This window comes from Zootoca vivipara, chromosome 3 (genome assembly GCF_963506605.1).
Source record: "Zootoca vivipara chromosome 3, rZooViv1.1, whole genome shotgun sequence".
NCBI classification, from domain to species: domain Eukaryota; kingdom Metazoa; phylum Chordata; class Lepidosauria; order Squamata; family Lacertidae; genus Zootoca; species Zootoca vivipara.
The window spans coordinates 67,535,315-67,551,649 of NC_083278.1; the positions used below are offsets into that span (position 1 = coordinate 67,535,315).

At 43.8% G+C, this 16,335-nt stretch overlaps 1 protein-coding gene across 1 annotated transcript; it reads left to right on the forward strand.

Annotated features, from left to right (window-relative positions):
* The first annotated feature begins 4,776 nt into the window (after positions 1-4,776).
* On the forward strand, positions 4,777-15,655 carry ACAT2 (acetyl-CoA acetyltransferase 2). The gene is made up of 9 exons (XM_035108617.2): positions 4,777-4,914; positions 7,126-7,260; positions 9,279-9,460; positions 10,218-10,335; positions 10,681-10,824; positions 12,224-12,346; positions 13,469-13,623; positions 14,362-14,472; positions 15,420-15,655. The coding sequence occupies exons 1-9, from the start codon at positions 4,860-4,862 to the stop codon at positions 15,585-15,587; spliced, it is 1,191 nt and encodes a 396-aa protein (XP_034964508.1). The 5' UTR covers positions 4,777-4,859; the 3' UTR covers positions 15,588-15,655.
* The last annotated feature ends 680 nt before the right edge of the window (positions 15,656-16,335 follow it).

Sequence of the window (16,335 nt, forward strand, 5' to 3'; positions counted from 1 at the left end):
CTGGACAGTGTTTTTGAAGCTACAAACATGAGTTTGACCAAACTGCAGGAGGCAGTGCAAGACAGGAGTGCCTGGCGTGCTATGGTCCATGGGGTCACGAAGAGTCGGACACGACTAAACGACTAAACAACAACAACAACAAGGTACCTAGCATTGCCACCTTAAACTGTTATGGATGATGCTAAGGTCCTCTGGAGATTCTAGCTCTACAAAAATATGAGGGAATTGTGTCTCTAAGGTCCTGGCACTATCCTGGCATTACTACTCCCAGGTTTTATTACAGGGATGAAGGAGGAGAATAGTTAAATTTACACTTTAAGCTGTAGGCATACTCACAGAAACTATTTCTTCGCTATTCTCAAAAAAGAAAAAGGGAAGGCTGTATGTGGCAGCTGAAGAAAAGTGAAGACTGAAAACAGTATCAAGGTGGGTCATGGTATGAACAACCCTTGACAGAACCAGGGTCAATTAGATGAGCTTTTTTAGAATTTTACTGACAAGCAGAGTTGCCTAAAGAGGTCAAAAGTGTTCAACAATTGCCAAGGGGGAGACTCATAGGAGGTCCAGAGTCCAGACAGTGGGCGACTATTCATGAAGGCAGCTTCAAAACAAGGAATATTAATTCTGGAGGATATGTATCAAATAATATTAGATAACGTGGTCATAAGCAGATGCCACAGCTGGAATTCATAGTTGTTAAAGCATTGGAGACTGGAATAGTCTTGACATAGTGGGTGGGAACTCACAAGAAACAATGCCCCAGTGTAAATACGTAGTTACAGGAGTAACTACTGTGAAGGGGATTATAATTCAATCCAATCATCTTGGAGAATGTGTCACAGGTTCTCAGATGGTGTTCTGTGAGCCACTGGTAGTCTATGAGCTCCCTTCAGGTGGTCTGGACTGTGAAATTCAGCTTTATCGGTGGGACCACATCTACTAGACTGGAAAGCTGCAGTAGTAGTTGTCCCACCAAATATAAGTACACACTGTTTAATCGTGAAATCAAATGGGGAAATACTCCAATCTAGAGCCATATTTTATTCACTAATTGTTTTAAGTTGATGCAGAATTTGTTGTCAGAACTGTTCTAATAAGTTGACGTATTTCAGTTTTCTAAACTGTTGCAGAATTGTTTGTGATACATAAGAATCATTAACACTTCTGACTTCTGCACTGATTTTTAGTGCATTAGAATTCCCAAGCAATGCTAGGTTCAATGTGCTAGTAATGTATATATTGGTGGTAGTGGGGTGTTTTTAAAAAGTAGGAGGAGAAAAATAAAACCTCATCATGATTACTATCCTGAATACACTTTTGAGTATCTCCTCAGATGTCAGCGGTTTTTACTGAAATAACACAGGATCGTTTTGACAAAAAGGCATTACGAAATGAACTCTGATATCCACACATAGCCCCCTGCAACTATTTGTTAATGGTTATTTAGTGTGCCAAGAGTGGTAGATTCTTGGCTTCAATTTTTTGCTGGCATTCACCTTCAGAAGAACCTCTTAACTTTCATAGTTGCTGATTTACCAACTTTTCTAAACTCTCTATTATTTGATTACTCTAGCAGTTCACCTTGATGTGACATTTGACCATCATTTGCAGTGATGACATAGGGTGGTATCCAGCAAACTTGTTCAATTCATGTGGACTTCCACTTGTGCCCTTGTACCTCCCTCTCCTCCTACCATCCAGCCTCCAATCTGTTTTAGGGGTTCCCCCAATCCTGAAGAGCAGATTTGAGGGAGTGCACAAGGAGATTAGAGGGAGGGGAAGAGAACAACTTCATTGCAAACAAACTGTATTATATCTTTTTGTTTTATACAGTACTTTAGAATATTCAGAGTACTTCACATAGAATATCAGTAATTTTACACTATTGCTGTAGGATCAATTATTATTATTCCCATATTGCACATAGGGGACAGCTAGAGAAACAGAAGTTTGCCTTTCGCCTACTTACTCAACAAACTGAATTTCACAAAGGAAAGACAAGGTGGTATGGCCACTATAAGCCTGCGCTGCTTTACTGTTGTTTATCAGCATCTGTAACATGTGAATACAGTGGTACCTCGGGTTACAAACGCTTCAGGTTACAAATGCTTCAGGTTACATACTCCGCTAACCCAGAAATAGTACCTCAGGTTAAGAACTTTGCTTCAGGATGAGAAATCGTGCTCCGGCGGTGTGGCGGCAGCAGGAGGCCCCATTAGCTAAAGTGGTGCTTCAGGTTAAGAACAGTTTCAGGTTAAGAACAGACCCCCAGAACGAATTAACCAGAGGTACCACTGTACTCAAGAATAGGAAGTCTCCTTTGAAAAACAGAAGAGAAAGTGACAGAGTACCATTTGTCACCTACATCTGCTAGCTAGAACATATCATCAATGAACTATAGCCCATTGGGACAAGGATGCTCTCCTGTCAGAGGCCTTGGATAGTAGGCATTTCCTTGCTTATAGATCCCCCCATCTACTTACAGCAACAGGCCAAATGATAGTACCACCAGATTTGCTAGTGCATTAGCACACACATTTACACAAACATCTCTTGCACACATGTTCACTGAAGGACTAATTAGCAGAATAAAAAAAATAGTATTCATTGATTCTTTCCTGGAGATTATTATGTCCACATATGCACTTCTATTGGCTTTGATAACCTTACGTCATTTGGGAATTTAACATAGACCAATATTGGTATGCTTGCTGCTTGTTATAATTGTAATATTTCTCTTAAAACGACTAAAAGTTTAGGGATGGCTTCATGCCAATATAAAATGATTTACAGGTAATAATACAGTTTTGAAGCTTGAAACACCACTATGGAATAATGCTGTACACAAGCAAGGCCTGGACAATATACAGTGCCTGGACAATATGGTCAATTACCATTGCAGAGATTGGGGTGAATAAGTGGAGAGTTATCAAATAGGATTTATGAGGCAGAGTCTTACAAGGCCCAGCTTTGCAGAAATGGAAAAACCAGAAAAGGTTCCATGTCATGAAATGGAAAATTTTGGGAGATAAGAGGAAAGTTGGGATGCAGTATTTACCTACCTGGTAACAGAAGAAAAAGGGAGAAGGCACGGTTATTCACTGTAACTTAGTGGTTTACTACCACAAATGGACTAGCAGTTCACAATGGAGCTCAATGTGATTTGTCATACATGTGATTGATCAGATATTTTATAAGACAGAATTTAATATAGTTTTATTACATACTATGTAGTAATTCATGATATTTATCTGGTTGGATACTCTTTAGTATTGCATCATATGTTCTAGGGTTGAATCCTGGCACTGAAAACAGGTTCCAGAGCCAAGCTATGTTTATGTGCTGAGTTTAGGGCACACTAGTTTGCATGCTCATATGGGAACTTCTATTGGCAAATCAGATCAACAAGGAATAAATTAATGGGAAGATCATTATCTTGCACAATGACTTTCAGCAAAGCGGAAAAAAAAATCTTCACTGTCCAATGTTTTTGGTGATCTTTACCCTGGTCTAGGACCCCTGAAAAATATATTTTCAGGACCAACACAATTTTTTTGCTATTGCGTTTTTTAACTGTAAGCTTTTTAAGTGTTGTAAACTGTAGTTTTAATTGTTGCAACCTGTCATAGGACCTTAGGGTGAAGACTGGCTAATAAATTTAACGATAATAATAATAATGTTAAGAATGAGTCTGCATTTTAAAGCAAATTGACTGATGGTTTAGGTATTAACAAACAATATGAAAGGAAAAGTTAAGAGTGGGAATGGCTCTTCTAGGTCCTGGTTGAGACTTTACTTTCTAGAGTTCTAAATTTCATGTCTGATTTAATGTTAAGGTGTCTAAGGCTTAAGGAAGGATGCTCCCTGGAAAAAGAAGCAGCTGGCTGTTTGACTTGTGCCTATAACTTTTTATACATTAGTTGTTATGTTTTAAACAAGTAACAATAAATAATTACAACAAATATTCTTCAGATTAACAGCTTTTTATCCATGCAAGGCCACCTGAACCTTAGTTGCCGCAAATCTTCTCTTTTGACCCTAGCCCAGGCACCCCCAAACTGCGGCCCTCCAGATGTTTTGACCTGCAACTCCCATGATCCCTAGCTAACAGGACCAGTGGTCAGGGATGATGGGAACTGTAGTCCAAAACATCTGGAGGGCCGAAGTTTGGGGATGCCTGCCCTAGCCCAATCTGAAATTACCATGCCTGTTGGGTTAGGGTTGCCAGCTGAGGATCAATTTATGACAACTGGTTTACAACTCTTAAAACATGGGTCCTATCTATGCATGATTCGGGGTCAGCACTGGGGGAGAACAGTGCTCTTGTTCCCTTACAGAGGCAGAAATGCATCTGGTTGTGCCTTTTCCAGTACTGTACAGAAATAAAATTACAAGGAAAGCTTCACCTGTTGACACCCTGCCAGGCTCCTAACAACTTGCTTGTGGCATGTTTTGTTTTAGCCCCTCCACCCCATCTGCAAAAGAAAATACAAACGTGCACATTACACAAATCAACAAAATTAGTTGGTCTCTAAGGTGCTACTGGACAATTTTGCAATTCCTCAGTGAAGCTTCCCGCACACTTGCATCCTCCATCTTTTGGGCACTTCCACCTTCGAAGCCTCTCTGGAAGCGAAAACGCAGCCTCCCTTCTTCTCAGACCCATCCCTCCTCCCGCCTGTCACGTGACGACACGCTCAGCCGAGCCCTCCGTGACGAAGGCGCTTGAGGGGGTGGGAGTAGTCCCGCGCAGCCAATGAGAACGCGCGAGGGATTTTCGGGCGGCGCGAGGCGGCTTAAGGGCCAGGCGTAAGGTGCAACAGGACCAGCGGCCGAAACGGGACCTGGCTGAAGGCAGCATGGATGCAAGCGGGGAAGGCGTTGTGCTCGTGGCTGCTGTCAGGACGCCGGTCGGTGAGTCGGGAGGGCGCGCAAGGCCGGCTTTGGCGGCTTTGGGGGGGGGTATTTCACCCATTGGAGACGCTCCGCTTCCTTTCTGATCTTCATCATTGATGTAAACTTCCAAAATGTATTTTGTATAATTAAGTTTTTGCCTCTACAGTCCATTTTATTTTATTTTATTGTTATGGCTAATGGCTGATGCAAATGAAGATTCTTCTGATCTGATCTGATCTTTCTGATCGCGGTTGGAAAGCGAAGCAATCGCTCGGGCGTCGCTACTTCGCCCATTGCAGGGCCTGTCCAGTATCATTTTAGTGCCCCTCCAGTTGAGCTGTAGCCCATTTCTCGTGGAAGGGGAACTGCAGAACTGAAGGAAGGATGGGGGCAATTTAGATTGGCCAGCCCTTCGTGGTTTTAAGAGAGGACGAAGAGCGCGAGAATCTGAAGATGAGCTGCCGTTTTGATTCATTAGACGTCATCCCAAATCAACGTGCTGGTTGGCCCTCATCAAAAGTTAAATAATATTTTTGTGATTTCAACTATATTAAAGGTGGGCGTCTTGTAAATTTTGACTAAACTCTTGTCTGTTTTCATGAGGGCTGCAAGCTTTTAGAGCACTTTCCCCGAGATCGCCCAAACCTAACCGTGCAAACATGTCAACTCGGAAGCCAGCCAGCCGCGTTGAGTTCAATAGAACTGGCAACCTAATGTTCATTTCGGAGTTTCTAAATTTCGTGGAATGCCGTACTTGTGGTGTAGAGCCAGTGGTAAATATTAACGTGGTCACTTCAGGCTCCGCCTCGCCCAGTGATTGGGTAGGAACTGTAGAGCCACCGGGTGGAGCAGCCCTGTGATTGCTTCGTGAGAGGCGCTGACGAATCGCTCTCTACCTCCGATTGGCCTGCGGCGTGTAGAACCATGAAAGCTTGGCCCGCTTCTGTTCTCTCATTAGATTAACAGAACCTAACGCTGCTCTTTAGCCAGTCCTCTGCAAAGAGATGGGCTGCAAGGTAGAAGCAGTGCCGGATTTACCTATAAGCTAAAGCTATAGCTTAGGGTCCCACTCTCTTGGGGGCCCCTAAAAAATTAAAGAAAAAAACAACCTGGATGTACATTTCCAAAATATAAGATAAAAAACCAAATTAAATAAAACCTACATACAGCAACAGTGTTTTGTGTTGTGTAGGCTCCCATGATGTAAGTAATGGGCCCCGCTTGCTAGCCTGCTCCCTAAAATATCACTGGTTTGCTCATTGCTATATATAAAGTGCTTACATTCTGCATGTGCAAATGGCTTTAGATACCTATATTAGGTCCATAAATTACCATACTGTACATATATTCAACACAAAAAAGCGACAATTTGTTGTTGACACAGGACAGCTGGACATATAAAGGGCCCCATTACCTTAAGTAGCTCATCAAACCTAAATCCAGCCCTCGGTAAAAGGATGTGGCTCTTGGGTCATGTGACAATGTCCTTGGAGAGGGGGATCCAGGGTTGGCAACTCACTGATCTCAAAAATGCAGCTCGATTATCTCTGAACATGTGCAGAGTTCTTTTTTTTTTTTTGGCTTCACGCCAGAGTTTCCTGTTTGACAATGAATACATTTTTAAAACCCATTTTGCACAAAGCAAGTGTGAAGAGCGGCACAGGCAGTGTGTGTGTTATGGGGTATGTTGCGTTGAGAAGAGAGTGCTTTCCCACCCTAAATTTAGATGATTTTGAGCATGAATGACTGAAACTGAAAGACAGCAAAATATAAAACAAATCAAAGGAAGCCTTTAATTGCATAATGCTCAATCATGAGCGTAATCAAGGGATTGGGGTGGGAGATCAGCTACTGCCCCCCCTCCGTGATCAACTAAAACAATAAAAATACTTAAATCACTGACGTTCTGCCCCCCAACAATAAGTCTGCTCCCACCAACATAAATCCTTATTGGGAGTAAGTCTCATTTAAATTAGTGAGACCAATTTTAAAGTCAGCATGGACAAGATTATGTTTCACTTATGCACAAAAATTTACTAGGAAACATAATTTGAGTCTTATGTACAATTCCAGTTATGCAACACCCCACTTACTTCATTGCATATTACTTCATTGACATATGCCTTACTGGACTTGGATTCACACACTTTTTCCTAAAGTACCGGTACTTACTTTGTGGTTGAAAAAGGCCTGCCTGTAGTATAACAACTTAACTTGCATTTTATCTAGGATCCTTCAATGGTGCCTTGTCTACTTTGCATGCCCATGAGCTGGCTTCCGTAGCCATTAAGGAAACCTTGAAGAGGGCAAAAATTGAACCTAAAGAAGTATCTGAGGTCATATTTGGACAAGTCTTGGCTGCAGGTATGTCTTAAGTGAACCTGTTTTCTCAGGTGCTGGTCTGGAATCTGTTTTGCCCTCTTCGCTAGGGCTTTTGTAATACTTAGACAAGATATGCATTTATACTAAGAGTCATATTTTTTTATCTTCATCTACTGTACAGCTCACCTTCTCTTCCCCTGTGTAAGTAGGGTTGCCAGCTTTCAACAAGTTGTCTTGTAACTTTTCATTGCCCCTGGCAGCCAGAGATGAAGCAACTGTGACTGCTCCTTCTCTGGTCCTGTCACCTGCCCCTCTCTACCACAACATATAGGACTCTCCATGTGCCACATCAGTCAAAACATGTGGTGGGCCACACGGCCAGAGAAGAAGCTTCATAGATAAGCCACAGCTCTCTCACCAGCAGCACCAAGGGTATTCAAGCTACTACCATTTGCTGGATTGCAACCCTACTTAACAGTTTTATTGATCCCAATGCCGTTATATCAAATTTCCCGAGCGCAAATACTTGGATTTTATTTGTGAGCAAATGGTAGCAAACATCCTCATTTACTCTAACTCATTTAATTTAAATCTCAGAAGGGAATTCCAAAATAACCCTACCTCAGGTTGCATCGTAACTCATGAGAAGTTGGTTTATAAGGGAACAGTTGTCCTCTAAGGAATAATTGCTTAGTAGGAAGAGTTTCCCTTACCGTACCTTGAAAGGTCAACATCTAGAGCAGGCATCCCCACTCCAAACTTCGGCCCTCCAGATGTTTTGGACTACAGTTCCCATCATCCCTGACCACTGGTCCTCTTAGCTAGGAATCATGGGAGATGTAGGCCAAAACATCTGGAGGGCCGCAGTTTGGGGATGCCTGATCTAGAGTTTAAATGCCTGTCACAGCACATCCCTATATGGTAACCAAGGGGTGGGGAGCCTTCTTCAGACTAAGGGCAGCAGTCCCTTCTGGGCAACCTTCCAGGGACTGAATGCCAATGGAGAGGGGGAAAGGGCAGAGGGAACAGTCGATGGAGCCACTGAGGTGAATTTGCACAGTAGGCTACTTTCTCCACACTCATACGTCCCTCTCTACCCTCCACCCCAAGAGCCAGATAAAGAGCTCTGAAAGGTTGTATTTTGCCCTTCGGCCTGAAGTTCCCCACCCTCCCTCATTCTGCCAGTGCATCTTATAAAAATGCCCCTTGCCCACTCCTGAGTTTCCAGTCCACAATAATCCCATTCACTACCTATGCTCTCCCTGATACCTTGTCAGTCCCTAACCCCAGTTCATACTTTCCTCTTCCTAATCCCTCACTTGCTGAGCCCCGTCCAAGCTAACCTGAGATGGTATTCCATGGTTAAGCGTCCTCCAGTAGACAGTTGCCTGCAGAGAAATTCCTTTGGGGAAGGGCTGAGGTGACATAGGGTGCCCTCATAACGAAAATTACCTAGGGGTTGAAGTTGCGGGATTCGGGTTGCAGCACTTCACTGACTAGAACTTATCATGGGAAATCAGGGACCTTCTTTCTAATTGGCAGAACTGTTGTGCAAGGGTGAAAAGTGGTCAGGAAGCAAGGAGGTTTTATTTTGACTCCTGGAAGGTGCCCAGAAAAGGAACATGAAGACAGAGTGCAGAAGTTGTGACAGTGGAACGTGGGAGTTCAAACCTAAATGAAGCCCAGCTCATAGGAATGTTGTAATTTATCCTGAAGGCACAGAAGCCCCAAATGAGGTGTCCGGGAAGAGCAGAAAACACCCTTGACACCAGAAGATCCAGAGTAGAGGTGACTTGAGCAACACAAAGGCAGGTGTTGAAATGCAGAGTTAAGTGTAGCTTTTGGAAAGCAGTGTCTGGTTCTGCAAGCAAGAGCCAGCTATCCACTTAAAAACAAAACAGGATGCTTGAGAATATTGTAGCCAAATGGTGTTTCTGTGTCTTTTTTGCCTTTTCATATGGAAAGGAATGGGGAGGGGCAAAAGCTGGACAGGGGGAAGGAATGAGAGCAATTGAGCCTGGTTGTCTCTGCATGCTGATGAATTCTTTCTATTTCTGCAGGTGCTGGTCAGAATCCTGCCCGACAAGCCAGTATCGCCGCTGGGATTCCATATGAGATACCTGCTTGGAGCTGCCAGATGATATGTGGTTCAGGCCTGAAAGCCGTGTGCTTAGGCGCTCAGTCCATCATGGTGGGAGATTCCAGTATTGTAGTGGCTGGAGGCATGGAAAGCATGAGCAAGGTGAGGCTTTTGCTGTTTGTAAAAGGGCGCTCAGGCCCTCAGACTTAGTTGGTTTTTGCAGGTTAGTGGTTTGGAACAATTCTCAGGGCAGAAAGATTTGGATCAGTTCCGAATAGCCATTAGTTGCATGGTGGAATCATTATGACTGAAACAAGGCTGGGTCTAACAACATCCCCAAGCTGTAGCCATGGGGCGGCAGTGTGTGTGTGTGTGTGTGTGTGTGTGTGTGTGTGTGTGTGTGTGTGTAATTCAATGGTTCAGTTAAGTAAAGTTAGACTCTGGACTTAATTGACTTAATGGGGGCTCCCTCTTTAGATATCAATCGTTTCACTTCAAATCACAGCCTTGCTGTGTTAGGAGCCTTCCTGTTCATTCCTCCCCCCCCCCCAAGTCCTGACATCACCAGTGGTGCAACCCTATCCAGAACAGGTAGGATCCTTTTCTAGTCAACTGAGCATACCTTGTATGTCTCTGGATTGACCATTTGCCCACGTATGGCCTACTCAGATCATCATCAGCTCTCCAAGGGCTCTGGAAGAAGTATACCCTGTCACCTCCTACGTGATTTTTTCAAGTGGGGTTGTATCTTCCATAAGCAAGCCATGTACTGCAGCCCTTTCCATAGACCCCATTTGTTTACCGAAAGCAGAAGAGCTGTGACATGACGAGGGACTGGCCAGGAGAGACTTTATTTCCACCCACCTCCAAACAACGTCATTCTTAGAATTCTAAAGGTGTCAAAATGATTTGCTTGCAGGCGCCTCATGTCATTCATATGCGCAATGGGGTGAAGATGGGGGAAGCCTCCTTGCAGGACACTCTGATCTTGGATGGTTTGACAGATGCCTTCTACCACTACCACATGGGTATAACTGGTAAGCCACATGATTCTTCCAAATGGCATTGTCAAGTGGGTGGGGGAAGATTATGGTTCAATATTGGATATTATTTTTATTTATTAAATATCAGATGAACCATTTCAGCTATCGCATTTCCTTCACCAATAGCTTTAAACCTTTATTTATGCAACAGCCACACCTTTCCAACAAAATAGATTTGATCGTGTCATGAGTGAGTAAGCACTGAAGGTTGGAGGCAGCATGTTCCCATAATTCATTACTGAACTTTTGATGCAATTAAAGCTATGCTGTGCATATGGCAATGTGTGACTCTTGCTGCATCTTGATAATGAGTATATACTCCCCAACTCCTGGTTTCAGCTGAAAATGTTGCCAAGCAATGGCAGGTTAGTCGAGAGGAGCAAGATCAACTGGCTGTACAGTCACAGAACAAGGCTGAAAATGCCCAGAAGGCTGGCTATTTTGATAAAGAGATTGTTCCTGTCCCTGTGCCTTCTAGGAAAGGTGAGTATGCATTCATAGCAGCAACTGTTCTGGGTACAGGGCGTATGACTAGTTATCATGGTCTGTATCTGTTTCTGTGCTTCAGTTCTTCCTTTGTTATCAGGGATAATAATCTAACTCAGGTGGGCGGGGTCTTGCCCACAAGATTAGTAATTTACATTGTCACTGTGATTAGGTAAAGGTAAAGAGACCCCTGACCATTAGGTCCAGTCGTGACCGACTCTGGGGTTGCGCGCTCATCTCGCATTATTGGCCGAGGGAGCCGGCGTATAGCTTCCAGGTCATGTGGCCAGCATGACAAAGCCGCTTCTGGCAAACCAGAGCAGCACATGGAAACGCCATTTACCTTCCCGCTGTAGCGGTTCCTATTTATCTACTTGCATTTTGACGTGCTTTCGAACTGCTAGGTTGGCAGTTCACTGTGGTTGGCAGTTCACAGTTCACTGTTGGCAGTTCACAGTTCACTGTTGGCAGTTCACTGTCACTGTGATTAGTAAAGCTGAAATGATGGGTGGTAACCATTTCACTGCTGTCAGAGGTCTCCTGTTTGAAACGGTTCTGAGCCAACGTTTCCTGACCTTCTGAAACTTTGTCTTAAAGTCTAATTCATTTAATAGTAAGTAAAAAGAGAGGTGGAAGTGAGAGCTGGACCATAAAGAAGGCTGATTGCCGAAGAATTGATGCTCTTGAATTATGGTGCTGGAGGAGACTCTTGAGAGCCCCATGGACTGCAAGAAGATCAAACCTATCCATTCTTAAGGAAATCAACTCTGAGTGCTCACTGGAAGGACAGATTGTGAAGCTGAGGCTCCAATACTTTGGCCACCTCATGAGAAGAGAAGACATCCTGGAAAAGACCCTGATGTTGGGAAAGATGGAGGGCACAAGGAGAAGGGGACGACAGAGGACAAGATGGCTGGACAGTGTTTTTGAAGCTACAAACAAGAGTTTGACCAAACTGCGGGAGGCAGTGGAAGACAGGAGTGCCTGGCGTGCTATGGTCCATGGGGTCACGAAGAGTCGGACACGACTAAACAACTAAACAACAACAAAAAGAGAGGTGGAACCTCAGAAGCGGAAGGTTTCATGTTGTACCTTTCAGTAATGTTGTTGCGTACCTTTGTACATATTGGAAGTAGACCAGAGCCCTAGGCATTCTTCAGTGGGAACACAGAGTTGCTATGAGTTGTGTGAGTGTGTCTCCCCATTGGAGAGAAGTGGAGGGCTGGCTCTGCAAGCACAGAGCGACTGCTTCCATAGAAGTGAATGGGAGAGGACAGGATGGGGTATGGGTTGGGGACAGGAAGAGGAATTTCCATTTGGATAGGGTACAGAGATCTTAGGTTCCATTTTGACTTCTACGTAGACAGTTCTTTCTGAAATACTTGCTGTCTTGCAGGGCCGGTGGAAGTGAAAGCAGATGAGCATCCTCGCCCTGGTAGCAGGTTGGAAACGATGGCAAAGCTCAGGCCTTTTTTTATAACCGATGGAACAGGAACCGTGACTGCAGCAAATGCCTCAGGTTTGTTTAAGATTTTATAAACCATTTTTAATATTGTGTTTTAATTTTGTGACCCGTCCCAGGACCTGAGGGTGAAGGGCGGGTAATTAAGGATCATAATAGATGGCATTTAAATATAATGCTTTAAATGCATCTGCTTCAAGCAAGTTTTATTTAACTTCAGATAGATACAATTGGGAATTCCTGGGGCAGGGGAAAGGCATGTATTTTCTCCAACCACAGTTGGGGCATTGCAGTGTGGTGAGGGTGGGGGTTGTTAGGCCTTTCCTCAGTAGAGAGGCTAGACTGGTAAAGAAAAAGCAATTCATATGCGTTGTATGTGCGATGTAATATTGTGCCACCAGATGGCGACGTGCAGCCCCATTTTTCTCTGTTTTCCCTGTTTAAATTTACAACGCTCTAAACTGAAACGCTTCTTTGATGTGCCTAGATCCAGCCTTAAAGACCAGTACGAAGTACTGTTTGCAAAATATAGTTTGCCATGCAGAATCCCAGAAGCCTCTTTTAAAATGTTGTGTTGTCCTCCAAAGTTGAAAGGTGTGTTTCTGTCCCTCATGAACAACCCTCAAAGGGGGAAACTCGGTATGGACTGAGCACGCTCAGTGGGCATGGAATGCTGATGACAGATGGTGGGAGAAATGGAAGCCATGTAGGAATGAGGTGGGAGTGTCCGGAATTCTGTGACATTTTCTTGCAGGCCCTTCTTGTATATATTTAACCTGATCTCAAAGTGGTGTTGTTTATGTAGCCAATGCAGCAGCACCAAGCTGGGAACCCCCACCTTTGTGGAAGTACGAAGAAATGTATAAATCTTTAGGGGAAATCTACAAGGGGAGAACCCTCAAAACTTCCCATTGAGGAATTACCATGCTCAGCGGTCACAGGATGCTGATGGACTGGGGCTGTGTGTGTGTGTGGTGAGAATGGAAAACTGGGATGGAGGGATAAGCTGGAATGTTTTGAATCCTAAACAGGAGAACTGAAGGACAGAGGGCAAAAGATTTCTACTGTAGTAGTTTTATCTACTTTCAGGTTCTACTCTACCCGGAGAACGCTTTCAATGGCATGTTTTGAGTCTCAAGCCGTTTCCCCCCCTCTCTCTCTCTCTCCCTCCCCCCCAAGGTCTAAATGATGGTGCTGCAGCTGTAATTCTCATGAAGAAAGCTGAAGCCCTTAAACGAGGTCTTGCTCCTTTGGCACGGATTGTATCTTGGGCCCAAGCTGGTGTAGATCCTTCTGTCATGGGGATTGCGCCTGTTGCAGCCATAAAGAAAGCTGTAAGTTATATATTGGAACAGGGTGAACCTTTTCAGAATAGCTGGTTAGTCCTGAGTAACAAATCTTGTATTAAACAGACACTCTGCTTCCTCCCGAATTTTTCAGTCTATAAGATGCCCCCATGTATAATATGCCTGCTGTTTTGGAGGACTCAGATTTAAGAAAATGGGGGGGAGATGTATCTGTGTATAAGATGCCTGCTAATTTTTGACATTTTTAGGGGAAAAACCTAGTCCTATATACAGAAAAATACGATAATTGTTGAAACTTTTTTTGCAATGCCATTTTTTCTAGAAAAAGAGGTGCTGGAACTCACCATGAACTCACCCTTGTTTTCCTATAATGGCAATAGCGCCCAACTGAGGTGCCGGAACCAAGTTCCGGCAAGTTCCAGCTGAAAAAAAGCCCTGATTTTGGGCAATCTTCAGTTGATGCTAAATTACTGTTTTTCCAAGCAATGCACTCCTTTAGTTTCTATGAATCTAAGACATTGGCACAGTTTCTGAGAGACTCATGCTATTTAATCAGCCTATGTGTACAATTTTACATCTTCCACGTTAATGAGAAGGCTTCAAACAGTATTTTTAAAGTAAATAACCAATTGGCCATAGCATTACCCTATTTTCCTAATGTCTGGAATCTAGTTAGTTATATTCCGCTTCTAAAACCTGACCAGCTTTGCTGCTAATGGCTTGAAGCCTTGATTTTAATTACGGTACTTGTTTGCCCTTTTGCAGCTGGAAAAAGCAGGTTGGACAGTGGATCAAGTGGACTTGTATGAAATCAATGAAGCCTTTGCTGCTATAGGTTGTGCTGTAACAAAAGAGCTAAAACTCAACCCGGAAAAGGTATGTCCTGAAAGCTCAATACTGGAATCATCTAACCCAGGCACCCCCAAACTTGGGCCCTCCAGATGTTTTGGACTACAATTCCCACCACTGGTCCTGTTAGCTAGGGATCATGGGAGTTGTAGGCCAAAACATCTGGAGGGCCGCAGTTTGGGGATGCCTGATCTAAAATTTGCATATATTGGGGGTTGGTAAATATAGAAGGGCTCATTTCATTTGCAGAAGGGGATGATTTGGTGGGGGGGGGGAAACCTCCTACTGGAAGCAAGTGTACACAGGTTTGGTGGGTGTTCTGTTGAGGGACTGAGGAATTTACAAAAGCCGCCTCCTTCCTCCAGTGCAGGAGTGGGGAAACTCAGGCCTAGGGGCCAGACACACCTATCCAGGCCTTTATCGGTCCTTGGACACCTTGAGGCCTGCCAGGAACGCGTCCTTGAACTACAATGATGCATCTCAATTGCATCAGAACTTGGGCACACCTCCATGCCCCTCCTAGTTGCTCCACGAAAAACCTATTGGCTACCAGCCATTGCTGTAGTGAAGGTACCTGTGTTGTTTTGCAGAATCTGGGGGTCACTCCCCTTGCAAATACACACTTTACCTCTCTCAACTCCCAGCGTTGTAGCCTCTGGTCCTTTTTCTGGCTTTATCTCTAAAACATTAGAGATAAAAGTCAGAAAGAGGACCAGTTAGGGTGAGGAAAGTTACTAAAGCTGAAATACTGTCTGAATTCTCTTTAAAAGCTGTGCTGATGAGCAGCATTCCAGAAAAAACTGGCTGCAATGTTTAAAAAACATTAGAGATAATCTCTCCAGTGAAGACTGGTTAGAATTTCATTGAGGCATCTTCACAGTCTGACACTGTTGTAATTTCCCTTTTTGCCCCTTTGTCTGCCTTGTTCTATGTTATACTTTATATTTAACAGGGACACTTAATTTTTGTGGCAGGTGAACGTTGAAGGTGGGGCTGTTGCCCTTGGCCATCCTCTTGGAGCATCTGGTTGTCGGATCCTTGTTACGCTTGTGCATGCCCTGGAACGAACAGGTGGAAAACGGGGGGTTGCTGCTTTGTGTATAGGAGGAGGGATGGGCATAGCCATGTGTGTAGAAAGATAATGGAAGTGTTTCGGTAATTCTGTATTAATTTGTTGCATGGCTTCTAATTAAAACTGGAACTGTCTTAACTGCCGCCTCTTCCTTCAATTACTGTGACCACATCACTCTCTCAGTTCCATCACTGCATATGCTGTACCAACTTAAAATTACTGGTATTGTGTTGTATATAAACAAGTCATACATACTGAGATCCATAGTCACGGGATAAATATGGCTTAAAATAGCCAATGTTCTCTATCACATCAATCCCTCTGCTGGCTGCTGCAGAGAGCACCTTAGTGGGCAAAATCAGTCTCTTACTTGACTTCAGGAACAGGTAGGTAGCCGTGTTGGTCTGAGTCGAAGCAAAATAAAAAAATTCCTTCAGTAGCACCTTAAAGACCAACTAAGTTTTTATTTTGGTATGAGCTTTCGTGTGCATGCACACTTCTTCAGATACAGTGAAGAAGTGTGCATGCACACGAAAGCTCATACCAAAATAAAAACTTAGTTGGTCTTTAAGGTGCTACTGAAGGAATTTTTTTTTATTTTGCTTGACTTCAGGAAGTTAAGCTGTTGTTTGCCCCACCCAGCACAGAGCTGCGACTTTAGCACTAGGCATGACTGCACAGCATTCCTTAGTGTAGACTGCAGGAACGTCCAACAGGTAGATCGTGATCTACCGGTAGATCACCGGCTCCCCCCAAAGAAGCTCAACAACTTTGGCTCCCCTAAAAAATCTCAACATTTTAGCCCTTCACCTTCCAAA